The 27655-nt window shown below is 43.7% G+C and overlaps 2 protein-coding genes across 11 annotated transcripts in view; both read left to right on the top strand.

Annotated features, from left to right (window-relative positions):
- Positions 1–10143, top strand: part of LOC147995539 (uncharacterized) — an 88239-nt gene extending 78096 nt beyond the window's left edge. The window contains exon 3 of the mRNA XM_087655033.1: positions 10054–10143. Within this exon, the coding sequence (XP_087511159.1) occupies positions 10054–10085 (32 nt within the window). The 3' untranslated portion in view covers positions 10086–10143. The remainder of the gene's footprint in view (positions 1–10053) is intronic.
- The window catches only part of Zfp385b (zinc finger protein 385B), a 372515-nt gene that overhangs the window by 77085 nt on the left and 267775 nt on the right, over positions 1–27655 (top strand). For 4 of the 10 annotated variants that reach the window (NM_001433355.1, NM_001433354.1, XM_087651719.1 and 1 more), the window contains 2 exon segments: positions 10054–10205; positions 11136–11477. In NM_001433355.1, the coding sequence (NP_001420284.1) occupies positions 11183–11477 (295 nt within the window). In that variant the 5' untranslated portion in view covers positions 10054–10205; positions 11136–11182. 10 annotated transcript variants of the gene reach the window in all.

Genomic DNA, 27655 nt, shown 5'->3' with positions numbered 1-27655 from the left:
CAAATCGATTCATTCACAGAAATTGCAGTCCTTTCTTTACTACATTATCAATTGTGTCCTTAGTACACAAGCTCACACATGCACATCAATTCACCATACACACCACGGTCCCTATGTGAACTGATTCCTTTATTCTGGTCAGCTTATTTTTTTTTCCCTCTCAACTAAAACCAGGAAATCTTACTGTAGCCTCATGGCAGTCTGTGACCTCTGGCGACTCAAGCCCTTCACCATGACTGTTGTTCCGAATTACCTTGGTTGCCTTTGATTCATTGAAACGCCGTATGCATCTTCAAATCATACCGATTTCTAAACAGCACATCTCTCAGGTTTTAGTCATCACTACTTTAAATTCACTAAATGTGGACAATAAGCACATTAGTTTTGTAATAAGTAAATGCAAAGTAATTTCACAAATGAAGCATGACTGGGTTAAAGAAATTTAAAGAAGGTTAAAAATTATTTTCCAAGAGGGAAACAATATTCAATTATGGTTATATTCGAGGTGTGTGTGTGTGTGTGTGTGTGTGTGTGTGTGTGTGTGCGCGCGCGCGCGTACATGTGTGAATTATAGTCATTAGTCCCTTAAATAAATCATGAGATAAGGTTTGTTTCTTCATATAAGTGGTAAGTGTGGAAAAATTACACATGAACAGCCTAGCAGGGCTTTGCATTTTCAACAGCTTAGCTGCTCTTTAATGGTCTCAAGGTACAGAGGCGTGTGTTGTGTGCACAGGTGACCATTTGCTGCATTATTTCACTCGAGGTACTCCCAGTTGACCTGGCATTATAGCATTTTTTCCCCTGGACAAAGGTGTCCTTATTTGACCTGCTAGTCAAAAAATAAGCCTACATAAATTTGATTGCCTTTTTTTAAACTACAAATGTCACACCAATGTACTACCCAAGAAAATAGTTTTCTTTGTGAACAAATTATCATAAATTAGAACTGGTCAAATGTTTCAAAATGTTCCTTTTACCCACAAAACCCTCTTGAAGCGTTAGGAAGAATGGCCTTTGGTGATGCTGGGTATGAAAAATCTTCATGACTGAGAGGAAGGGCCCAACGGGGGAAACTGCCCACAGCCAAGAGTGAGTCTGGTACATGCAGTGACCTGAATGAAATCATAACTGCATTTATATTTTCATAGCTCAAGGACAACTTTGAGAGAAAGACAGGAGGGCAGGCAAGCTGTAAATTTTGGCAGTTGCTGGGAAGAGGGAGATGGAGGAGAGGAGGAGAGAAAGTCATATCTCACACAGGCAGAATCAGCTGTGGAGTCTGCAAGCAGGTCCAGGGGCAGAGATGAAGGGAGCCTTCCCCGATCCAGAAAAGCATCGCAGAGCATCTGGGAAAGCACAAGTAAGCTTTTAGATAGTGTGTGAAACTCAAATAAATAGAAAACATGATGGCTCTCGAGCAGATCTGAGATCAGACAGCACGAGATTCAGGCTCTCATGTCCCTGGCATAGAGGGAAATAGAGAACTTGATTAAGAATGCATGAAAGCATTTTTGAGAATAGGAGTGGATTAGTGAGCCAAGAGTAAAGCATCTGCCCTAGTTAGGGTTTTACCACTGTGAACAGATACCGTGACCAAGGCAACTCTTATAAGGACAACATTTACTAGGGACCAGCTTACAGGTCCATTACCAGAGCATGGCAGGGTCCAGGCAGGCAGGGTGCAGGTAGAACTGAGTCCTATCCTTCATCTAAAGGTGGCTAGAAGACTGGCTTCCAGGCAGCTAGGATGAGGGTCTTAAAGCCTACACCAAACAGTGACACAGTTCTTCCAACAAAGCCACACCAACTAATAATGCCATTCCTGGGGCCAAGCATATTCAAACCACCATAGAATCTAAAGCCAAAACTATTACTTCTTTTGACGGACACGGCTGCATTCTGTGGAGCCATCTAGTGACTTTCTGTCCCCTCTTCCATGCAATAGGAGGCTCCTATTAGGTGGGATTACTTCATACAGAACTTCATACAAAAACTTTGCTTATGCTCGGCCCAGGGAACCACACCATTAGAAGGTGTGGCCCTTTTGGAGTAGGTATAGCCTTGTTGGAGTAGGTGTTTCATGGTGGGTGTGGGCTTTAAGACTCACATCCTAGCTGTCTGGAAGTGAGTATTCTGCTAGCAGCCTTCAGATGAAGATGTAGAACTTTCAGCTCCTCCTGCACCATGCCTGCTTGGATGCTGCCATGTTCCCACCTTGATGATAAAGGACTGAACTTCCGAATCTGTAAGTCAGCCCCGGTTAAATGTTGTCCTTTATAAGAGTTGCCCAGCAGTAAAACCCTAACTAAGACATGGGCTTTCATAGGAAATGTTCGTGGATGTTCCCCAGCCTGTGCGATGACAGTGGCAGGGGCTGGGCTGCAGGTCTGTCCTTGCTGAGGTTCTCATTAGCTGTTTCTAAGTTCCTTCTCCTGTGCTTGGTCTCTGTCTCCTGTTCACAGATTGATAGGCCACAGTACAGGTGGAGTCCAGCCATCCTCACCAAGAGGATTTTGTGTATCTATTGCTGATGGACTTGTTTGTGCCTTTTTAAATGTACACTGTTAAAGAAAGGGGAATCTCATAGGGCCTCACCCCTAGACAAAGATCTTCAGGCAACTAAGGAGTGCTGATAGTAGGAGAAATAGTCTTCCCCTAATTGTTTATGCAGTACCAAATAGTCAGCCCTGAAATCCTACACACACACACACACACACACACACACACACACACACACACACAAAACACTACATGGACGGAGCAGGTGGCATTTATAGATTTATGTGGTTCTATAGGCAATGGTAGCAGTTAGCAGAAAAAGAAGCCATTGAATTTGAGAGGGAACAAGGAAGGTACACTGAAGGGGGCTAGACAGAGGTAAGAGAGGGGGGAAATGATATATTTTAAATAAAAAAATAAAAATTCAAAGAGGAGGGGTATGTAGCGCACATGTAGCATCTCTTATAGCCAGAAGGGGTCCTAATGTATGTTTCTCTTGAACATAAGCTAAGTGTTGCTTAGGCAGGAATACATTTTAATCTATCACTAATATAACTCTTGATATATAGAAATAAAAAACTGTATCACATTATGGGTGTAAGTGTACTTAATTATCTCCTTAGGGTAATCATTTTGGGTTTGCAAAACCTGGTCTTTTGCCTTTGATTCATCCCCCAAAGAAGAGAATTCCCAAATAGTATTCTTTTTCCGGGAAAGTTCATGCTGTGATTAAATTAAATAAAAAAATTAAATGTAGTGCTTGAAGATTATTTATTTAATATCATGAAAGCTAGCATATCCCATAATTCTCTAAAGATTATAATTATGGCACAATCTAATTCCTATCCTAAAATCATTTAACTACTTAAATATTTGTATCTCAAAAATGAGTACATATTCTGTATCTATTTAGCTAGGGCCATGCGGCAGTCAGTCTGTTTAACTGAACATTTCACTAATTGTTCTGTATATAACATTAGCAGCTTTCAACGTCAGCATTTTTACGGCAACATTATGTGCTTGCACTAGGAAGCATTCATGTCCCCCTGCTCATGGGCTGCATGTATCAAGCGTATAAAAAAGCCTGCTGTGTTGGTGCGTGCCTTTAACCCCAGCGTGCAGAAAGTTGGCTCAGGAGAATTATAAGTTCGAGGCCAGCCTGGGCTACAAATGGAGGCCCCCGTTTCAAACAAGAGTATAAAAGGTATTTGCACTCCTTGCTTTGTCTGCCACATACTAATAAAGCTGAAACATATTCTGGCATTAAGAATAAATTGCGTTCTCATCGTTAGGCTGTCTGAATCTGATGGCCTCGGGCTACTTTGAAGATCGAGGCATCCAGAATAGATATCTGTTTATAAGCACATTCAGCTTTCAGGTCTTGGGAAAGTCAAGACTAACTTCACTGGCAGCTTTTGAGCAGAGCTGAACTACATTTGAATCATAGCACTTGCTTGGGCTTATAGAGTAACTCCTGAGCGCCAGCCATCTGATTGGTTTTCTGTCTGCTGTGATTAATGGGAATGCAGCTTGTTTGCTTTACACTCAGATACTCGAATGTCCTTTCCTGTTTGTCCACAAGATCACACAAATATAGTAACGCAGATCTGAAGACACAGCCCATAGGTTGAGCTCTTGTCCAGCTTGCCCACAACTCTAGGTTCAGTCACCAACACCACCATAAATAAATACGCAAATAAATTTAAATTTTGAGTTGACATAGGAACTCTATTACTTTATCAGGACTTGGGGCACCCTTGAGATGTTATTATACAATTTTTCAGTGTCTTCACCAGCAGACTAGCTTTGAGTCCCTCTCTCCCCCTTCTGTAGGTTAGGAACATTTAGTCCATTGCTGCTACCCCCCACATGACCTTTGCCCTGGGTGCCAACTCAAACTTGCACAGTAGTGGTCCACAGTGACAAGATCATCTGTAAGTTTTCAGTGTCTTCACTGATGAGCTAGGGGTGTGTTGTGTTCGAGGGTCTTGTTTTTGTATTTAATATTGCATGCATGCTTGCATGTGTGTGAGTACAGTACAGACAGAGGCCAGAATATAGCATCAGACTCCCTGGAACTGGAGGGCAGGTTATTGTGAGCCACTAGCCATGCGTGCTGAGAACCAGACTCGGGTTATCTGCAAGAGCAGAGTGCACTGTTACCTACGAGTCACCTCTTCAGCCCCAGAGGTCTTTCGAAAAGGGAAAGAAGAATACTCGAGGAGAATTAAATGCTGCTGCTAGAGACAGATCCCTTGGGTTCTGAGACCAGACCCTCCAGAGGTGTCCCCATGGTGAAAGTGTTTTCTGTTCACCCTTCGGTCTATTACCATGCATCAGGAGTCAGCGTCTCTCCTCCTTCTAGGAATACCTGGACCATAGGCCTCTGCTCCTCTATGATCGTCCCTCTGTCCCCATGTCTATTAGTATTTGGGAAGACAGACAGTGGAAATATCTCGTTTTCTAAACATACGCACCGAGATTATGGTTGGCTGGTGTTTTCGTTTGTTCGTTTGTTTGGCTGGTTGGTTTTGTTGTGTTGCTGTTTGTTCTTTGGGTATTTTTTCTTTTTTGCCAGTTGGATAGTTTCAGGGAAAAGAGGGGCTTGCCGTGAAATTGTGCTTATTTATCTAAAGTATGTGCCATTAAGCAGGTATTTTGGGCAGAGGCTCAGCCTCCCTTCTGTTACTGTAGGGTGTTTCTGCCTCACTCATTTCTACCGGGTCTCTGCTAGTCTTCCAAGGTGATGGTGGGAAAACACTCATCTCAAACTTTCAGGAACCATAAACTTGAATACACTTAAGTACTTTATAAGGGAAAATATTTTCAGAGAGAGATGCAACTGTGCCATGGTGAGGACACCTTTTCTACAACTGTGGAAGGCAGAATGACATCCTTGGAACCATAACTCCAGAGTGTCCCTTACAGAGCGTGCCGAGTCTGTGTTTTTACCTTCACATACTACAAAGAGCATCGAAGGCGTTTCCCTCAAGTGAAGGATCAGTGTGCACCTAAAAGCTGAGTTAAAACTTTCTCTCAAGATGCGCCTAATCTGGCAGGGACTGGATGCACCACGGTGGGAGCATACCTGGGGTTGGGGAGCAGGATTATACTCTCAGAGGGGAAGGGGATGGGGAGGACCTCAATGGGGGAGGGAATGATAGGGAGCAGCACTTGGGATGCAAATTAACTAACTAATTAATTAAAAAATCAAATAGAACAAACAACTAGAGGCATGGCAGTGCTAGTCATTCTCACCCAACTGTGACACCACCTTTTGGGAATCTAGATGACTTAGGAGCTTCCTGTCAGCCTACATCGTCAGCAGTGGCCAGAGTGCCCATAGTAGATGGTTGAAGAGAAACAGACAGTAATTTGAATCCAGTAGAGTAAAGCTACAGTGAGGACGAAGTGTGCTCGGAGGACAGCTGTGCGTGGCGCTCTCTGGAGTCCAGCCCTGGAATGAAGCAGCAGAATGACTAGTTAATGAGGGCTCCCCTCTGCTTATTTTGTACCCGTGCACAGGGACATTTAACCTATAACCTTGCACATGCTAGGGCGTTCTGTGAACCGCACCCTCAGCTCTGAATTCTTTTTGTTTTTTTCTCACGAGTTTTTATTTTAGACTTTTTTTTCCATCACCACAGGTCAAGAACAGCTAATTATTGTTAGTCAGTGTTGGATGAATGTGAAATTGGATTAAATCAAGTATAGCCTCCAATATCTATCTCCTATTATGAATCAGATACTGAACAGTACAACAAAACCAACACATTTAATCAACCTCCTAATTTTTCTTTCCTGAAATGCACACCTTGGAGGTGAACTTAGTATTACGTACTCGCATCCTAGGGAAGTGAACGCTCTCTGCGTCAGAGCCCAGCGGGTTCGTTGTCATCTGTGCATTTTCAAATCCACAAAGTTTGCCCAAACGCTCCCCACGGCATTTACTTACTGTTCAATTCCCTGTTAGACTAACCACAGGGAAGGATGAGGCTATGTGGTCAGTGATACAGTGTGACCTTGCAAGAGTTGGGCCGCCCACAACAGAAATAGTTGAAGCTTTTGAACTTGGTTCTTACGTTCGCCGTTGAGTGCCGTGTACACACCTTAAATGTGCATGTCCAACATTACATCAACTTATTCTGCTAGAATGAAATGCCTTTTGTACTAACTTGAATCATGGATGCCGAGGTTACAAAGACAAATATGAATCTTTTTCAATCTCCTGGGGTCCTCGAAATCTAGTAAGGGAGGAAAAATTAGGCCCCAAAGAACTTAGCCCACTCTTTTCCTTCCTGTTTCATCCTGTTTCTTGTCTGTCAGACTGTCCATTCCTGTCACTACTGCTTCCCAGGGTCAAGCTTCCTGCCTGTCCAGTAAATAAGCATTTACTGAGGAAAAAAAGCAAAATTACACAAAGATAATAAGCCTACATTGAGATTCAAGGAGATTGCCTGAGGGCACTGTGCCATCCTGGATTTGTTAACAAAGAATTGTGAATACAGAATCTTGAAGTGCAAAGGTAGGGCAGAGAACCTGGCAAGGGGTCATCCAGAGGACTTTAAGGTGCCAACTCACTAGGGCGTGGCAATGAGGGAAATATATGCAGCAGCTCCTCAAAAGATCACTGTAACATTGCCCACAGAACATGGTCATGCTGTTTCACAGAATTCGACATTTACCTCTGAAGCCGCCTCCAGCCCTTTTAAAGTTATTGTAAAACCACTGGACAGCTGTGCGTATGGGACCGGTCCCAGAGATAAGGTTCTCCTCAGAAAAGTTTATGCACTCAGTCACTTCTTGATCATTCAAAATTGTTCATGTCAATACATACTGATCATCTAGTTTTGACCCTTCGGTTCACTTTCCCAAAGGTAGCAGCCCACAGAGCCACCCTCTCACACATTAACTCATATCAGACTATGCTCTTCTTTCATGGGTGCAAAAGTGTGAGCCGTCTCACAAAGTAACACAAAAAGAGCACAGATCACTTCACTTGCTTCTTCTGCTCCTGCCCCCAGAGACACCTTCTGGTCTACCTAAAGTAGCATGCTGCTCACTGCTTTCAAAAATTCAGCAGCCCTGAAGGGCTCTCCGTCCCATGCATACAAAACATGTCATCTGGGATAGTTTGATTAAAAAAACAAATTTAAGATAACAAGTGAGATTTTTCTCTTGCCTTCCACTTAGACTCACTGTTAGTTGACCTTACCCTTAGCCAGAAAGTTGACATTATAGACGCTATCACTTCACACAGGGTGTAAGCCTGGTATGATGTCATCTTGGACCCAGTGCGGATGTCAAGACTCAGATATTTGCCACCTCTAGGTCCTTTTCCCAAGACCTCTGTAACTAAATATACTTTGGTCACAAGTGGCTGTTAGTGAGAACCAGCTTTGTTCTCCCCATCTGAGAAGCCAAAGGAGCTGATGAATGAAATCAGGTCTTGGACTGATAACTAGGAGTTGGCAAACATCACCTAAGGCATTACACCCTTGCCAAAGAGGCAGGTGGCTGTGGTTCTGTGGGGTTGAAGAATCACTTAGGAGAATAGCTTGGGAGGGGTCACACACTTTACAGACTCCTGATTCCTTACTTAGGGCATGCACATGTAAACCAATGTAAAGTATACCTTGTTTCTAGGACAGATGACAGTAGCCAGAAAAGCAGAGGCAGCTGGCTTAGCTTTTATAATTCACAAAACAAGGTCATTGTTTGAATTTAGATTTAAAGAGGGGGATAACATGCCAGATATCTTGCTTCTATGAAATACCATGTTCATTTACAACATGGGCAAGGTCAGAGGGGTTGGGAAGCGTCAGATTTTCAGGAGAAAGGGCCAACAGAGCAGCCCGTAGGTGACTCAAGGTTCTTAATTGCTCTCAGGATTTATCGATGCAGTAAGGGCTGGTGATGGTCTAGCTTTGTGAGGTTCCCAGGTTCTCTTGCTTTACTGTGATGAGTGTCCTCACCAGGGTGCAACCTGGATTAACCTGCTTAAGAACTGTCTATCAGTTCATCTCATTCCCCAATTCTTTTTTTTTTTTTTTTTTTTTTTTGGTTCTTTTTTTCGGAGCTGGGGACCGAACCCAGGGCCTTGCGCTTCCTAGGTAAGCGCTCTACCGCTGAGTTAAATCCCCAGCCCATTCCCCAATTCTTAATGTTTGAATATTCGGAGGGAAGGCAGAGTGATGTTTGAGCATAGCTTCCATATGGCACTGACACTCTGAAGTGCGTCGAGATATTGGATTTCAAACCAAACCAAAAGTTATTTATATATGTGTAATTCAAATTGCATTTTAACAGTAATTCTCGTTTTCAATCTTAGCTATGGGGATTGCTTAGTTGTTGTTTACATATACTTTGTGTGGACTTTCCCCCGGTGTTTTAGTTATGGGGGAGCATGCCATATGTAGTTCATGTGCGGAAGTGGGAATAAGTCCCATCCCTCCAAGATGTAGGTCTTGGGAATTGAACTCAGGTCGGCAGGCTTGGCGCCAAGGGTTTTTACTCACTGAGCCATCATCTCACCAGCCTGTTTGTGTAGATTCCAAGGAAGAATGCTGATTAAGCCGAAAGGAGTAGGCAGAGTTTTATAGAGTCCCTTAACATGGTAGCACCAGGTAAGATATTATATGGGCTGAGTGCATTTCATATATCATGTAAGCAAGACATGAACTGTCCTCACTGCTAGACATATGTGTACATCTAAGAGATATATTTGGCCTATTGCATGCAGAATCAGCATCTGTCTTTACGGTAACACCCTATCTGAATTTTCGTTATTCAGCTTGTGAACAACCACTTGTGAATTTGTGTTTCATTTCTCCTTCCTTTCCAGAAGGCCCCAAACCAATGAATAAAGCAATCTCTCAAAACCAACAGAATATTGCACCCTCCTGAGTTTGTCCCGTACACAACAATCTATCACCAGTCATGATTAGTCCCGATTATTCTTTTATATGACTTCTCCATGCTCCTTGGCCAGGCACCATCCTCCTCAGCCTGTTCTTCCCTGAGCATGCTACGTTTCACGTGCTTTCTGCCCAGTTGTTCACCCTCGTTTTTATCTTCATTTTGTCTTTATTGAGATGAGTTTTGGTGTACAACGCATGCTGGTTTTAAACTGGAACTTCCCCTTCCTCCATCTCTAGTGTGGGACTGCAGGTGCTTGTGACTGTGCCTGCAAAGCCCTGTCTTCTCACCCAGCCCAAGAAATAGAACAATGACATAATCAAACACGGGTAGCGTGAAAATGCCAGCAACCTGAGATCAACTGAAATGAGCACTTACCTATTTGAAGTAGAACTGAACAATAAACAAAGAAAAAGGCAAGGTCACGCTCATTAACTCAGGGTGTCAAGGCACTGAAAGTTTTCCTTTAAAATCCCGCAGGAGGATTATTCTTCTTCATGATCCTGTTATCTGTCCAACAAATGAAAGAAAAGAACAGAGTATAAATATAAAGTTATGCCAGATTCTGGGTTATTCCTTTAACATACGCATTGATTTACTCTAATAATGTATTCTATTTTTCTTGTATTCCAGATGCTCTACATTTCAAGCTTATCAAAGATTAAATTGATATTTATGGGCTAACCTGGAAATACACAAACAATTCGTTTCACTACATCCACAAGAAAGTATGTGCGAATTCCAGTCAGCCAATTTGTAAAGGGCCTTTTAGAACACAATTCAGTGTAAGTTGTGGCCATGCTGTGTTTTTAATCTCTCTCAACCCTAATTCAGGCATGGTTCTGATTGTGTGTGTGTAATTTGTGTGTGGGGGGGGTATGTCGGTGTATGTGTGTATGTCTGCGTGTATATGGTATGTCTGTGTATTTTTGTGTGTGTATGTTTTTGTGTGTGTGTGGGTATGTCTGTGTGTGTGGTGTGTGTGTGTGTGTGTGTGTGTGTGGTGTGTCTGTGTATGTGGTGTGTGTGTGTGTGCGCGTGTGTGCATGCGTGTATGCCTGTGTGTGTGGTATGTCTGTGTGTTTTGTGTGTGTGTGTGTGTGTGTGTGTGGTATGTCTGTGTGTGTGATATGTGTATAGTGTGTGGTATGTGTGTAGTATGGTGTGTGTGTGTGTGTGTGTGTGTGTGTGTGTGTGTATTTTCTGTTCATTTTTGTCTCCACATGTTCTTTGGAACAATTTTGTCTTCAAAATATTCCTTCCTGGTTTGAACAGATGTTTAGAGGCCTGCTATGTAAAAGGTGCAGTTATAGAGCTTAGCCATACCCAGAGAAGAGGTGTTATCCCCTCAAAAATCATATTTAATGGGGGAAACAGACACAAGACACATGGCTTCTGAGTCACGGAATATTCAGTGTGATGGACTCTGTGAAGGAAGTCATATAGGTCTGTGTTACACACGACCAGGCCCTGTCCTTTCTCTGGGTTCAGAATGGGTTCCCTGGAAAAGACCACTGCTAGCTCAGATCTCCTAGATGGGCAGGAGCTAACAGGACAGAGGGAGGGAGAGATGATAAGAAAAGGGGAGGTGTAAAAATCTCAGATTCCTTGAGGATCATATCTGCTCAAACCAACCATTAAAAACGAATTACACCTGCACTGGAAGATATGAGAGTGCATATAAATTTATAGGTCCTTGTATTTTTTTCTTTCAGTTATTAAGTACTCCTTAAGCCCCGACAACCACTGTAAAGATGGAATTATGAATATGGCAAGCTTCCTACGGGGCTTTGAAGAAAAGGGGTTAAAGAATGACAGGCCTGGGGACCAGTTCAGTAAAGAGAAAAAGAAGATTCTCTTCTCCTTTTGTGACGTGTGCAACATCCAGCTGAACTCGGCTGCTCAGGCCCAGGTCCACTATGACGGCAAATCCCACCGGAAGCGGGTCAAGCAGCTGAGCGATGGGCAGCCTCCACCCCCCGCCCAGGGCTCAGTGCCCCTGCTGGCCAGCCCTTGTCCTGGGCCTGGCCCTGGCCCTGGCACGAACACCAGCACAGGTAGGAGGCAGGCCCTGTGGCACCACTACTTTTATGGAAAAATGGTTCTGTTACAGAGAATGGAGGGTTTCGAGCAAAGTATTGGTCATCGTAAAACTCCCACTTCAATGTATACTGTTTCTCTAGAGAAAAATCTAGGAAAGCACTTGTACACACACACACACACACACACACACACACACACACACACACTTACATTGGACCATGGACTTAATGCTTGCCCATATTGTCTGCGCTTTTGAAGTCATGTTTAAAAATCGGTCCGTGATAACCATTATTTCTTTCCCTCCTCACAATTAGGTTTTCCTCATCTACTTTCTAGTGGGCGATGTCCTACTCGATGGTATATAAAGAGCTACGGCTGTGTGTGTAACATTCCACAGTCCCGTGAGCGAGCACTAATCTAGAGCAGTAGTTTGTCTCGAGCCTTTAAGAGCGCTGCCGCCAGCACGCAGGGTGGTGGTAGAGCTGACAGATGGACCAGGCCCCACCCAGACCGCCAAGCATCTCTTAGTTCCTGGGTCCACTCTCCTGCCACACCCTTCGTCATGAGCCAGCAGACGCAGAAGCTTTCGAGTTTTCGAGCTTCCCTCTGCTCTGGTGTCTGGACTGCGATTTCAACCCTTACCTCTCGTCCTTGGGCAGCTTCTTCTCTTCCACACTGCTGCCCAGCGGCGGCTTCATTTGGCAGAACTAATACGAACCGCGTTCTACTGTTTATCTCCAGAGAAGGTTTCCACTCAAGATAAGGTGTTCTTTGACCAGAAAAGACTCCCCTAAATGAGGTAGAGGAGCGCCCAGATCCATCTGGCAAGTGTTGGCTCCCATCTCACGGCTCCACCATTAGAGGAGACGAGGTAGGGATGTCAGTTGTCGGTGTGCTGGTTTTGTATGCTATCCCCCGATCCACATTGACCTCAGTTGGAAATGTCTGTGTACCGCAGATAAATAACGTTCCTGTTTAAGGCTGAGCGTAACCACTTTTTTTTTTTTTGGCCTAGTAAAATAAGTTTAACTTCATTAAACTAATTCTCCCAGTCGGTGCTTATCACACCGTGATATAAGATACATGTTTTCAATATGAAAAGTTACCTCCCACGTCTATCATAATTCTATAATAAATTTCCCTTTATTATAATGCTAATTGTAATTGTTCACAGAAGCATGTGTATGCTTGTATTTATTTCCCTGTTAGTGTTAGTCTGAAAATTGACATCTCAGTTAGAAAGCAAATAGACTGAGTAATGGTTTGAGAATTACCTCTCAGTCAAGGGGCTACAGTTACCTTAGTAATTTACAGTGAGACAGCTTCATAGCCTGATGACAGCGGAAAGTTTCTGTCACGGGATGCAGGAGTCAGTGGGTGACTCAGGCACAGATTTTACCATTTTGAGCCTCTACTCAATGAGAACCAAGTCTGGCGTCAGGTCATTTTTTCCCACTTGCTTTCCTCACTTTTGATCTGTCACACTGCTGCTGTTTTCCACTGGGTGGCAGCTCTCTCGGCCCGGCGTCAACCCTAGAGCTTCTCACTGCATCTGAAGGACTCTGACGAGGACAATCGAGTTCTACTTATAAAGCATCAATCTCATCGATCTAAATGAAGATTTAGCTCCATGGCCACAGGAGCTTAGAGTAGAGCTCTAGGCACAGCCACTGCCACAGAGCAGTCTACCGTCAACCGTGGAGACGGGACCGTGGTTCGGATAGAGTAGGGACTGACTACCTTCCTCCAGCTTTGGCAAAGGGGCAGTGCGCTCCTTAGTTGGAGCCTGCTGCCTCAGCTGATTCTGAGTCACAGCCGGGCTCCCCCAATGAGTCCCTTTGTCCTTGAGGGTCCTTTGCGAGATGCCTGGGAGCACACTGCACCACATCCCAACTCCGTGTGCCTCTGTTTTTCCTGATTGCTCTAGTAATGATGAAACAGTGGTCTCCATTTTCTTAAGTTTCAGCTTGGGGAGCTTGAGGGCATATTTAGAGTCCATCTTCAAAAAATGTGGAACCAACAGGACCCAGACGTGAAAAGAACATGGTTTTTGAGGGAGGAGGCTTCTCTTTCTTGCTCAGGCAGCGTAGGACTGGCAAATAACTGACTGGAGGAGGAGAAAATAGCTAACCATAACTTAAGCCTGAAGCTGACGCTCCCTCAAGAGCACTGAGAAGCAGCCAGCTGGCCGGACACCTCTGCTCCCGGCCTCAGCAAGCATGCAGTGGTTGAGGTTGTTAGCTCGGTGTGGCCTGCTGCCCTGGTGGCTCTACTGGTATGTTGATGGCTTGTAACCACTTCCTGGTCTAAGGGAAAAGAGGGGGGGTCCTAATGCTGCCCTACCTGATAACCGCTTAGGAAGGACTGCTGCTTTCTCATGCCCGTGCTGGGGTATACAGGCTGGTCTTGAAGCCCATAGGAACCCTACTGAGCATTTAAAGGGGGATTGACATCACTTTCACACAATCTCTTTCAGAAAATACAGGAAGAAACGCTTAATTACTTACTTTCTATGACCAGTATCACACTAATATCAGAAGCAGACAAAAGCAATATAAAAGAGTTATCAGAAAATATCACTTATGCACCTAGAATCAAACTTTCTCAAAAATATAAACAATTTTAATTCAGAAACGTACAAAAAGATTTCTGACCATAGAGCTTTGGAGTATATAAATAAAGCTAGCTCAATATATTAAAAATAGTCAAGTTATTCAATATGTCAGCACACTAAAGGGAGCTCATGTGATTATAGTAATTGATGTATTGTTCTCGGAAATATTTGATAATGCTAAGAGTCATTAAAGTGAATAAAGGATAATTATCTAAATTTAATAAAGATAATCCACAGAATGCATGCAGCTTGATGCTGAAAGATCAAACGTTTAGCCTCTAGGGACTAGAACAAAAAAAAAAAAAAAAGGATTTCACTTTAATGTTCTAATTCATCACCAAGTCCTGAGAGTACTGGATTCTGAAATCAAACAGAAACATAGATAGGGAGCACATAGATTAGAAAGGAGGAAATAACAGCATCGGTCTCTCTTTATAGATGATATGTGATTCCTATAAGAAATGATATATGCAAGGTTATGTGAGAATCAACGCACAGAAGTCACATAGATATATACCAAATATGAAAATATAGAAACCAAATTATAAAAAGCAACAGGACATGAATGCTAATACCCAGTAAGATGAACTACTCAGCTATATTTTTAAAAAGCGTCTATATGCTTAAAATTATAAAACATTGAAGGAAGAACTCAAAGACATAAACAGATGGAGCTACATACCATGTTCATGGATTAGAACACTCAACATATTTAAGATGTCAAGTGTCCCTAAATTGATCTTGTGTGTTTATAAAATTTCCTACTAAAATTTCACAAGTGTTTTGAATCAAATGTAGACCAGAGCACTCTAAAATTCATGTGCAAAAAGCACAAATCCTAGAATAGCTAAAACAACATAGACAAAGAGAAACTGTGAAGAATCTACCAGGATTAAGTAATCAAGAGAGCGTGGTTGCAATGGATAAATAAACACACAGATTAATGAGAAATACTGGGCCCAGAAATAGCTCGCTCTTATATACCAAGTTGATTTTATTTATTTAGTGGCGGGGGAGAGAGGGCTTATGCATCTGTGTGGTATCCACTGTAGGCACTGGTGGGGCTGACCAGAGGTCAGCATTGAGTGTTTTCTGTATTGATGCCACCTTGTTAACGTGCCGGGTTTGGGGATGGTGGTTTCTCAGAGAGCGTGAATCTTACTGTTCCAGATAGAAGGATGTGAACTTACTAAACCTTAAAGCAGCTGGGGAGTGAATGGGTGAACGCGTAACCTCTTACTGGAAAGCGTATTTCTGGGCCCCAGCTGTGAGCTACTAATTCAGTAATTCTCAGCTGAAGCCAGAGATCTCGTTATTGTAAGAGCCTCCCAGAGGATGTTCAAGCTGCCGCTGTGCCGCAGAACCTGGATGTACCCTGTCAAGGATGATCTGTACCCAGAGCATGAGGTTTAACTTCAAATCAATGTGTGAAAGGGCAACTGAGCTGCAAGCAGGAAGAACTGGGTAGCGTCAGTGGAGCACTTCCTCACTGGAGTGTATGCACCTCCCATCTACTGACGCGTGCTGGGCGGGGCAGGCATCTCAAAGCTTGTTTTAATGGTCAGTGCCCAGACCGGGGTCTTCCATGGAAACTAAGTCACAAAACGGGTATGATGTTCAGTTTGTAGCTTGTGTCTGCAGCAGGGGCAGCTTAAGTTGTTTAAAGGTTGCCTTTGTACAGATACACACACATACGCGGGCGCGCATACACACACGCACACACACACACACACACACACACACACACACACGAGTAATGCCTCTCACTCTGACAATGGATGCCCTTGTCCTTTGAATCAGCAGCAGGATACTTCAGTTTCCTAGAGCCCCCCCCCCACACACACACAGACACACAGTCACACAACACACACACACACACACAGATACACACATGCAGACACACAGACACACAGAGACACACACACAGTCACACAACACACACATACACACACATATACATACATACAGATACACACACAGACACACAACACACACACAGATACACACACGCAGGCACACAGACACACACACATACACATACATACAGATACACATGCAGTCAGACACACAACACACACAAACACAGATACACATACACATACACACAGACACATACAGACAGACAACACACACACACACACACACACACACACACACACACACACACACACCCCACACAGGCGGTGACTAATTCCTCTCACTCTGATGACCTTGTCCTTTGAGTCCGCAGCAGGAAGCGTGATACTTGCCAGGCAGAGTGACAAACACTCATTTTAAGTATTGTTCACTCTCTCCTTAAGGAATGTTTGTACCAGCCATGGAGAATCACTGCCTGAGGGGTTTGGTGGGAGCTGACTGGCCTTTCCCTCAGTCTCTGCTCTACCTTTGTCCCTGCACAGCTTGTAGGCAGGACACATTTTGGGTGAAGGCTTTGTGGGTGGTCTGCTCTCCTTATCCTTCCCCGGGAGTCCTGCCTGGATACAGGAAGTGGCCATTTCAGGTCTTGACCCTCCACTGCTAGGAGTCTCAGCAAGACCCTCTGAGGCCCCCACACTGCCAATTTCCCCTCCCTCTCCCCTGTTCTCCCTATACATGATCTTCTAGCCGCCACCCCACTCCCCTCCCCAACTCTCCTTATCCTGAGTTCTCTCCTTCCATTGACCTCCCATACCTATTTTTTTTCTCCTTTTGAGAAATATTCAACCATCCTCCCTTGGGTCCTCTTTGGTTTTTGGCTTCTTTGGGTTTGTTTATTACAGCAGGGCTATTCTGTATCCACTTAGAAGTCAGTACACGCCATACCTGTTCTTTTGGGTCTGGGTTACCTCACTCAGGATGATATTTTCAAGTTCCATCCATTTGTCTAGAAATTCATAATTCCTTGTTTTTAATGGTTATGTAGTATTCCATAGCGTAAGTAACTGGATGTCTGCATGTAGAAGAATGCAAATAGGTCCACATTTATCACTCTGCACAAAACTCAAGTCCAAACTGGTCAAAAACCTCAGTGTAAAACCAGATACACTAACTCTAATAGAACAGAAAGTGGGGAGTAGCCTTGGATTCAGTGGTACAGGACACAACTTCCTAAATAGAACACCCATACTTCAGGATCAATAAATGGGACCTGATTAAACTGCAAAGCTTCTGCAGGGTTTAGGACACCACCAATAGGGCAAAATGGCAGCTTACAGAAAAGATCTTCACTAACCCTACATCTGACAGAACCTAATATCCAAAATTTATAAAAAAACTCAAGTTAGACATCAGCATCCAAAAACACCCAATTACAAAATGGGGTACAGAGCTCAACGGAGGAATTTAGAGTGGCCGAGATGCACTTAAGGAAATATTCAGTGTCTTCATTCATCAGAGAAATGCAAATCAGAATGACTGAGATTCTACCTTACACCTTACACCTTTATTCTTACATCAGAATGGCTTAAGATCAAAACAACTGAAGAGACAGCACATGCTGGTGAGGTTGTGGAGCAGGGGAGCTCTCCGCCACTGCTGATGGGAGTGCACACGCGTACAACCACTCTGCAAACCAATTTGACAGTTTCTCAGAAAACTGGGAATAGGTCTGCCTCAAGGCCCAGCCATACTATTCCTGGACATCTATCTAAAAGATGTCCCACCATCACGCAAAGTTACGTGCTGCATTATGTTCATAGCAGCTTTCTTCGTCATAGCCAGAAATTTAAAACAACTCAGAGGTCCTTCAACTGAAGAATGAATGAAGAGTATGTGGTTCACTTACCCTAAGGGTTCTTACATGTTTTCTTTTCTTTCAAACTGTTCCCATATTTTATTCCTATTCTATTCCTATTCTATGTTTTTTAACGTGCTATTAAACACCTTGTGGGGGTGAGACACTGTATTGGATACTATGGCCAGTAAAATATGCACGGGACGTTGAACACACGGATCTCCGTCTCTCCTCTTGCGTCTCATGCATACTCAAGATACTAACTTTATCCTTAAGTGCATTGTCCCAGACATTAAATGTAAACCTGAAGTCTGAAGTTTAAAGCTGAAGCTGCACTGACACAGAGTTACCACACGATGGCGCCCAGAGCCTGTGGAAAGCGAGGGAGTTGTCTTACTCCCTCATGTGGGTGGAACTTCCGCTGCTAATGAGTTTGGAAAGGGAAGAACCACGCAATACGATGAGCATGTTGTGTGTGGCTATGCAGCAGAGGCAGAGACGTGTTTGCAGACTCTCTTAGCATTTTTGTACACACTAGGAAATCTACAGGGGAGTCTTTTGTGTGTTGCTGGGGGAAGTAAAAGGAAAGCTAGTTAGTTCTCCAGTTTGGGAGGATAAAGATGGCTGTTCTGTCATCACCTCTCTTATGGAGAAATATTACAGGGAGATTGAAAATGTCTAGGTTTGTGTGCTCGATTGACAGGGCTAATAGAATGCACTCACGTGGGACTCCAATAGCTTTTTACCTTCTTCCCTCCCCATACCTTCCTTTTTTAAAAGTATCTTGACAAGAGTCTCAGGCCCAGGACAGCCTCTAGCTTTCAATCTTCCTGTTGCCAACTCCCTAGTGCTGACTTTTTCAGGTATGTTCTGTACCATGTACTGTTTGTGGGCTTTTTGTTGTTATTGTTTTAGGGTTTTTTGTTTTGTTTTGTTTTGTTTTTTGTTGTTGTTTTTCCATTTATTATTTTATTTTATGTGTATGAGTGTGACCCTAACCCTAATGTGTGCCTAGTGCCCATGGAGGTCAGAAGAGGGTGTCAGATCCCCCGAACTAAAGTTACAGACAGTCCACAGCCATATGTGGTGCTGGAAACGGAACCTGGTCCTCTGGAAGAACAGCCAGTGTTACTGACTGCTGAGCCCTCTCTGGCCCTGGTTAGAGTTTTGGCTCATTAGAACCACGGTGAAAACATGACAAATAATTGAAGAAGCCATCAGTTTCATTTTAGCGTGAGGCAGGTAGCTGAACTAGTTACATTGTACTGACCCCAGGCCCCTAAAAAGACGTTTTTCTTATAATAATGATCATGCAGCCTTGGTTTTGAGCAGGGCCTATGAGTTTTCATGACATAATGGACTTTAGAGGGAAAAGGCCCCCCACACTTGGACCTTTGAGAATAGACACGGGCGTCTCTTAGTCTCTTACCATTTTTCCTAGATCCTAATGAGAGAACCAGGAACTGTCTCTCGCTGATATGAACTCAAAGGGTGACATACACCACTGGGAATGTTGTATGTTTTCTGAGCCTTGTCTCCCCTGTACTGGTGACTGTTTAATTTTGAAGTATTTTACAAAATCCTGAGTAGATCCAAGCAAGGATGCTGTTGGTGGCTCCTATCTGTCTTCCCAGGCATATGTAATTGAGATTCCTACTGAAGAGATTCCCGGGCTTGAGGCCCTTATGAGTGACAGTCCTTTGGAAATAGGATGCAGGCTGAAGGTGTCACTCCCGTTTCTCCAAGCTTCACCTTTGAGAGAGCCTTCTCCAGTTTGGAAGATGTCCCAGATTTACTGGTGAGGTAGATGTGAGGTCATCGTAAAACAGCACCACATTCGTACAGGTGGTTAAAATGGTAAACAAGGGTGCTAATTATGTAACTACAGGAGTCTGCACAGGAATACACACAGGACGGCAAGTAAAAAGGTTTAAAAGAATTAAAAGGACCGGTTGGCCTTCTATTTCAGTTAAGCGTAGGGTGCTTTGGGCTATGAACTCTCATGTATATTTTATTTCCTAAAAGATAAGGGCTGCCTAGCATCAAGTATCAGCTTTTAAATTTTGAAAAATAAATAGCAACACTTCTCTGTGTGAACATCAAGTCCCGGGCCATCCGAGCAGGCATTTGCTGGTGAGTGTTTTGAATCATCAAAGGTATTTTTAAAGCCCCGATGCTTCCTTGAAGAAAAGGAGTGTTATCGCTTTTTAAAATGATCTAGGAAGAAAGGCTTTGAGTAGCTGGCTCGATGGCGATGTAAAATTAATGTGTTCACTCTGCCATGGGACACACGTATTGTCACCCCGGCTGACTTGACTCTTTTCACACCGATGTTCTACTTTTATACCTTCACAGCATCAATGGAAGGAGGCGGCCTCAGTCGGCCGTTACAGTCAGTGGCACATTACAGCTGGCTGTGGTGTTGGTATTAGCCTTTGTCTTTTCTGGTTCTCAGGCCAACTGGGAAGTACATCAGTTCTCAGCAGATGAACAGTCTGGAGGAGCATTTTTTATGGGCCGAGTATATAACAGCATTCATGGTGTGTTGACCCACTTTATTTCCAGAGGTCACTCTCTTATGAGCCTGCATTGTTAGGCCATAGGCTGTTGTCCTATCGAAGCCAGAAGTTCACCTATTCCTGTCCGAGCATGCTTTAGAAGTATATGTCAGGAGATTATGACCTTTTGGTGAGGATGTTACCTTTTTATTCTGCGTTTTTACATCATCCAGGAAAACCGGTTACTTTTGCAAGTTAAAATAACCTTATCAAACCATCAAAATATTACTTTGGTAGCTAAAGAGAGAATGTGGATTTATGTACACATGAAACACAAAACACCAGAAAAATGTGGTTTTTCTCCTTCCCAGATAAAATGACTCTACAGTCCTGTGCCAGGGTTTAAGATTAGAGCCCCGAAACCTGAGGACTTCTATTCACGCTCCCCCTGTCTGTGATTATCCACCAGAACGAGCCTACTTCCCAAAAGGTGATGAGGAAATGTTCTAAGAGAGTGGCTGGTATTCTGTAGGATCAAAGCCTTAGGTAAAATTCGAACTTTGCTGTGCTAAAGGTCTGAACCAGGCTTACCTTTGAGCATACAGTATTCAAGGAGACGGCTCAGTGGTTTAAGAGCACTGGCTGCTCTTCCAGAGGACCCAGGTTTAATTCCAGCACTCACATGGTGACTCACAGCAATCTGTCACTCCAGTTCCAAGGGATCCAACACCCTCTTGTGGTTTCCTTGAGCACAAGGCACACACATGGTGTCTAGCTACACATGCAGGAAAAAAAAAACAATTCACATAAAAAAATTTTAAAGTACACTGTTTGGGAGGTCTACTCATAGTAGACCAAATCAGTGCTACAAGGCCTACCCTAGTAGACCCAAATAAGGTAGAAATTTTAACAGTATCCCATGTGAAGTGATTACAGATGATTTGTGTAAGATTACACTAAGAAAAGAGTCAGAAAGGCATAAAACCCAATGTTTATACTCATACTGGAAATACATTCTTCCTTTTACCATTTCTTCTTGACTTTAGTGTGGTTGGGCTGGAGAGATGGCTCGGCAGGTAAGAGTGCTTGATCTCCAAGCAGAAGGAGCTAATCCCAGCTAAAATGCTGGGCATGGATGCCCTTGCCTATGACCCCAGCGCTGGGTAGACACAGATAAATGCTGAGAGTTCCCTGTCCAGCCAGCCTGACCCAGGGCATGCGTTTCCACCCCAGCGGGAGGCCTCCTCTCAAGGCAGCAAGGTCGGAAGTAATAGAGAACCCTCAGTGACCCACTTTGACCTTCCCACACCCTGCACACAAACACACACGCTCACGCACACACCCCTCAACCTTATACCAAGTAACCAGTGGGGGGTGATGTTATGGGTGGGGTTTTCGATTGTTCAGTAATCCTGGATCGCTTCTTCTTGCCTGAGGTCCCCACGGCCTAGTTTTGTCACACTGTATTACTGCCACCTTTTTGCTCTGCTTTGTACCTCAGACTTCCTAGGATCCTCCCTTTTGTGCCTGTTCTGCTAAAGGACCACTGCCCTCCCTACTTATGCAAGACAAGTCCTGCTCTGGTACCGTGTTCCAGGCCCAATCTTGTAAGCAGGAAGCCTTTACTGTGTAATTCTTGCAACCTGAGAAGTTCCAAAAACCAGGGAGTTTCATAATTCACACTGATGGGAAAATTGGCCTGAACCGATCTGAGGTTAATTGTAATGTTTACTTACTCTGTCTTATATGAATATGCATATTTTGCTACAGAAATGTTAGTGTGCCTGATTAGGGTTATTGCTCCAGATCTTGCAGGATATGTCATGGCAGTCATTGATGGTATAAATGGAGGGCCACCTTCCAGAAATCCAAGAATATTGGTATCTGGAATGCATCGCAAAGTAAATGTCTTATAAGAAACTAATCAAATGCATACCAACATTTTTGATTCCTTGATCTTTATTTTATGTGTATGTTTGAATATCTTTGTGTGTGTGTATGAACACCGTGTGCATGTTTGGTGCCCCTGGAATCCAGAAGAGGGCATCTTGCAAGTGGAGTTATGGGAGGCTGTGAGCCACCACACGGATGCTAAGAGAGGAAGCCAGGTCCTCTGTAGCAGTAGCATGTGCTGTGAACCTTTTGAGCTGTCTCTCCAGTTCCATAATTTTAACTATTACCTTATTGATAGGGTTTTTTGTTTGTAGTAATAACGGAAGGATATTCAGGCACAGCCTTTCGCTAGTATTTCACAAGATGACACTTGTGTCAGTATCTGGGGGGAGAAAAGGGTAGGGAAGAAAGGGAGGAGGAGAAAGAAAGAAAGAAATTAATTCAAGGTTATTGAGTAGTTGGGAAATCTGTGATGGTTAGTGTCATGGTCTCATGATACATTCAACTGTTGGCCTAGGGCCTTCACCAAATAAATGGAATTTAAGAGGCAGAAATAATTGCAAAAGGTAATAGTGCCTGGGTGTGTGCATTCATACATATGCTGGGTATATGTCTACTCATACATGCCTGCATGCTGTCTCCATAAAGAGAGTCTAAGTGTCAGTATGGAAGGAGTCAGCCCTGCATCTGGAGACAGAGTGAAGAACCCCAGTGGGAGTGCCTCGTTGGGTGTCGCTCCAGAATGCTGCCGTGCAAATGAATGTTACACCTAGTGCTCAGTTTTGCACAGGTGTTTGAGATCGTGCACACTGTTAAAAGCCTCCTGGTCACAGTCACAGTCGCATTGCTAGCGCCAATCGAGTCCTTCCCAGATTCTCAAGTCAAAGATGGCTTTCCTGCAAGCATCCTGATCTGCCCCACCCTTACAGACTCAGTGAGAACCTAAAACCTGGCTTAGAAACTGGAACAGAGCCTTAAGTGTGTTCTTTGTGAACGCAGCCCGTTAGGAATTGCTTCGGGGTTATCTCGGTGACTGATGACGGATGTTTTGTGTCCTGCTTTGCTTCTCACTTTGCACGCTCACATCAAAGCCATCATGTGTTTTGCTACCAAATTACTGTTACCTTATTCCTTGTAAAGAGCACATCAGCCGGCTCCTGCATCATATTTGTTAGTAACAAGAGAGGAAGAACAGTCTAAGAAGGTAAATATTTAAATCTGGGGGTTGGCTGGCTAGAAGTGGGATATGTAGGTATAATGAACCTATATGCTTTTTTCTTTTACTATGAGTGAAGTTTCGACTTTACAGATAGACTGTCTTTTACATGGTCATTCTTTTTGTCACACAGAATAAATTTACATTTTCGCTGTCTGAGAACTTATCTCAGAGTTACACCGATAGCAGCTTGTTCTGGGGGTAGCACAGTTATGCACGTTTCCCTTGTCACCTTAATTCACTGAGGACACTTAAGAGTTAAAGGATATTTAACCTGCTTCTTAATAGACATTGTCAAATATATGGAAAACCTTCATTGTAGCTGTCACAGGCTCTGGTGACTTCAGTTGTGAATGAAGAAGTCCTGGGAAGCTACAGCTATTTAGATTTTTGCAGCCTTAGTGCCTGGCGCTTTGGCGAGAGACTAGTGATTTCTTCTCTGTACCCTGCTTATTGTTGAAAAGCCGGAGCTATTTTTAAACATTCACACAATTTTGAAAGACGATTCTTCATTCTGCAAGGTTTGTCGCTAAATCTGCGGAGCCTTCCATAATTACACCCTTTTGGTGGTTTGCCTGAATTTGATCACAGTGGCTGATTTCATGCATTGATAATGAAGGCTGAGGTTGCCTGTTTCTCGGCACACATCCACCTCCGACTCATACGTTGACAGTGCTGCTGGTTTCTGCACGCGTAGAGATCCAGATTGAAACTGCTCTGCTTTCTTAACAAATGACTCAGAGCGTGTTCGTCCTTCCCTAAAATGCTGCCAGCGTGTAAAGGATTTTCAATGAGAGCGAAATAAGCCAGCCCCGGGAAGGTTCTGAGCGTCACTGATGTAGTGTGGGGCTGTCACGGATAATCAGGCTGGATCCAAGTCCCGGTAGCACTGTACATCACACTGGCCGCATCCTGGAAGTTTTGTTTATCTAACTTGGTTGCTCGTGAGGCTGCTGAAATCCCTGGCAGAATGTGGAGTGGACTTCCCAGCAGAGGTAAGCATCTTTATCCTAAAAACTTGGGTGCTGGGGTCTGGGATGCCTGTGACGGATTCTTTTAAACCGTTGTTTTGAATCCTGTGGAGTCATCGCTGGTGATTACTATGTCGGGCTGGCACTTCTGAAGGGGAAAATTGAAGAGCAAATAGAGCAGCCTTTAATTTTATTGAGAAGTAACTCTCTAAATGGGTGTGATAAGCATTCTTTTTTTTCCTCCTGTACTAGCTGTGTGCTGAAGACATCTTACCAGCAGGTGACTTCCTCTGCATTTTAAACATTCAGAACAAGTCAGAGGCACGCGATTTGCTATCATTACCAAAAGTAGGCAATTAGCAGTGTTATTATGCATTTCAGGTGTATTAAAAAAGGGGGGGGGCTATAAACCAGATCCGTTCTGCAGAATCTTTGACATGAAAAATATGTAGGAGGAGACAAATCATGTTTACAAGGTAGCTGAGAAAGTGAGAGCCACGGCTTGCATACTGGAGATGACACCTTGTTAAGCTTGACATTATTAATAATTAAAAGTTACGACCTGTCATGCAGTGGACAGCCTGCCATAATTGGGTTCTAGTGACGGTATGCTGACCGAGAGGGGAGAAGGAACAGTATTTCTTTATGGAGCATGCATTGACTAGATATGATATTTTAATGTAGCATATTTTATCATTTAAAATGTAACTTTCCCCGTTGCTCACCTGGGAAAGTTAAATGACCGGACAGTCATGCTCAGGAAGGTGTGATATAGCATTTCGAGTCTGGGGTACCAGAAAGCCAGTATGATAAGGGCAGGATCAGAGTCAGCCTCCTGCTGGAGATCCTATTGCTTGGGTTCTGCTGTACTGTAAGTTTATGTGACCAGAGCTGTTTCTGTATAAGCAAGGGGGCATGCATGCTGTGTTGTGTTCAGATAGCATTACACTTATTATGCATTGGCATCGGGTGTGTTAGGAGCACAGAGAAATCTGTTCCTGTTGATTGGAGGCTAACATGGCACGCGGGCTTTGAGCATACATGTGAGTGTGCTTTTCTTGCTGAATGTACTTGAGGCTGCTGTTTATGGTTTCCAGCTTTAAAGTTATAGATGAGTATATGCTCCTTCAAAGGCTCGGGAAGCCTGTCCCTTGCCAGCCTATGTAAAGCTTGGCTAAGCAGTCACACCAGGAGCAAACCATTTGTGTGCACCAATCTGTCTCCACAAGTCCCAGGGCCACTATCTCGCTAGAAGCCACTGTGTGCTTTTAAAAGCATGAAATGAGTTTTATACCAAGCACATGGTTTCTCATTTGCAGCTCTTTTCTTTATGGTGCTGGTCAATCGATGGTCCACTACCAGGATTTTGGTGTTCTGCCAGAGCTGATTGTGTGGGCTAACCTGTTTGTAAAATTAAGAAATGGAAGAAGACGGGTGGGAGGGGCCCCGTGAGACCCTCAAGACAAGCGTACTTCTGCTTTGGAGCCATTGCCATTTCTCCAAAGTTCTTTGTGCTGTTTATCCAGGACCCACAGGTCGGAAGTTGCCGACATGGTCCAGCCCTGGACTTTCTCCGGGAGGAGGCATTGTGAGAGCCGTGTCCTGCAGTGTACAGTGTCTGTCCCCCCTTCGCAGTGCATATGTAGAAACTGCGCTACTGGGCCTGACCATGTTTTGCAGATCATCATGACGCTCTCCTGCCTCTGTGCTAATGCATGCTAAAGCCCTTTTACAGGCGGCGGGAAGCATTTGCACATCTCATACTCTATGTAAACAACCAACACTTGGTTGTGTGCGCATGTACTCAGAGCAGGGTGAGTTCAGGCATCAAATGGAAACTGTCTGAAGAGACGTGAAATTTTTTGGAAAAAAAAATTGCTTCTGTCATGAAAAGACCTAATCTTGAAATTTCAAAAACAATTTTTGTTTGCTTTCGTGGATGTCGGTTGATGAATGTGTCATCCTCGGGCTTCTCTTTCCATCAGAAGGTGATGCTTGTTGAGAGTGTTTGGATCAGAGGTGACCCAAATTACCAAGACATTTAAGGGAACAGCGCGTTCTTGTTATTGTTCTTAGTAGTAAAAATACCGATCTTCTTAGAGGTTTTCTTCTGTGCATGGTGTAGCAGGCATGCAGGTGGACTGCGGTGTACATATTGAAATGTTGATAATATGATTTTTTCCTCTCGTGTGGTCTGAAAGCCCCTTTGAAACCTTTAATTTCATCATTTTCCCCCTTCTTCTAATTCTTGGATCTTTGCCTAGCTTAAGTGATTACACGCAATTAAAGATTCAAGATAAGCCATCCCTCCAGATGGCTCGGCAGTTCAGAGTGTATGTATTGCTCTTGCTGAGGACCTGAATTCAGTTCGCAGCACTCATGTTGGGTAGCTCACAACTGCCGGCTACTCTTGGTCCTGGCCGTCTGCCATGTCTGCCAGCTATGGGCACCTGTGTATGCAGTGTTCATACACAAACACACACACACATACACACACACACACACACACACACACACACACACACACACACACACACACATACACTCATGAGAGAAAAAAAGAGAGATCCAAAAAGTAATTTAAGATAAAAATGTTATTGTTGAAATGACAGGATATAATCCATGCCATTTTTATCAGAAAACAATGGGTTTTAGATGAAGCATAATTATAAAGAGCTTTTAATCTTTTGGGAGTCCCCAACCATCATCATCACATTGTACAGTGCACTTTGTTTTAGAAACATCTATTACCCCAAAGCCCAGGAAACTGATTGTGTTTGTGGGTTGAGAATTAGAAGGTTGTCAGATAATGACAATTTCTCCTGAAATTCTAGATAATGCTATGTGTTTGCTCAATGAAAGCCTTTAGAAAAGCTTTAGTATGTCAGAATTCTCTAGAATAGAGGGATTTGTCATATTACACACAGTGAAGAAAATCCACTCAAGGGAAGCAGGACCTAACTTGTCATATCTGCCTCAATCTTGCCAGCAATTTCTCTTCATAAGTAATAGAATTTGGAGAGTCCCGAGGAAGTGATCTGCTGAGAGCTCTCACTTTTATATCAAAGGTCAACCACCCAGACTTGTTTGTTACCTGCCTTTTAAAAACGATTACTTCTGTAATGTAGTCCATGGGGGGGGGGTAGAGCTGGTTTAATTGAGAACATGACTAGTTCGTAGGACCTTCCCACTCCCCAATGGTCTGGATAATTGATGGGGTTTACAGTTCCGAGGTATGTTGCTGAGGTGGACGCGGATTAATGAGAGCGTGCGTCTCTGGCTTCAAAG

The sequence above is a fragment of the Rattus norvegicus genome, chromosome 3 (genome assembly GCF_021556685.1).
Source record: "Rattus norvegicus strain SHRSP/BbbUtx chromosome 3, alternate assembly SHRSP_T2T, whole genome shotgun sequence".
Classification (NCBI taxonomy): Eukaryota; Metazoa; Chordata; class Mammalia; order Rodentia; family Muridae; genus Rattus; species Rattus norvegicus.
This window is presented reverse-complemented; position numbering and strand designations above follow the sequence as displayed.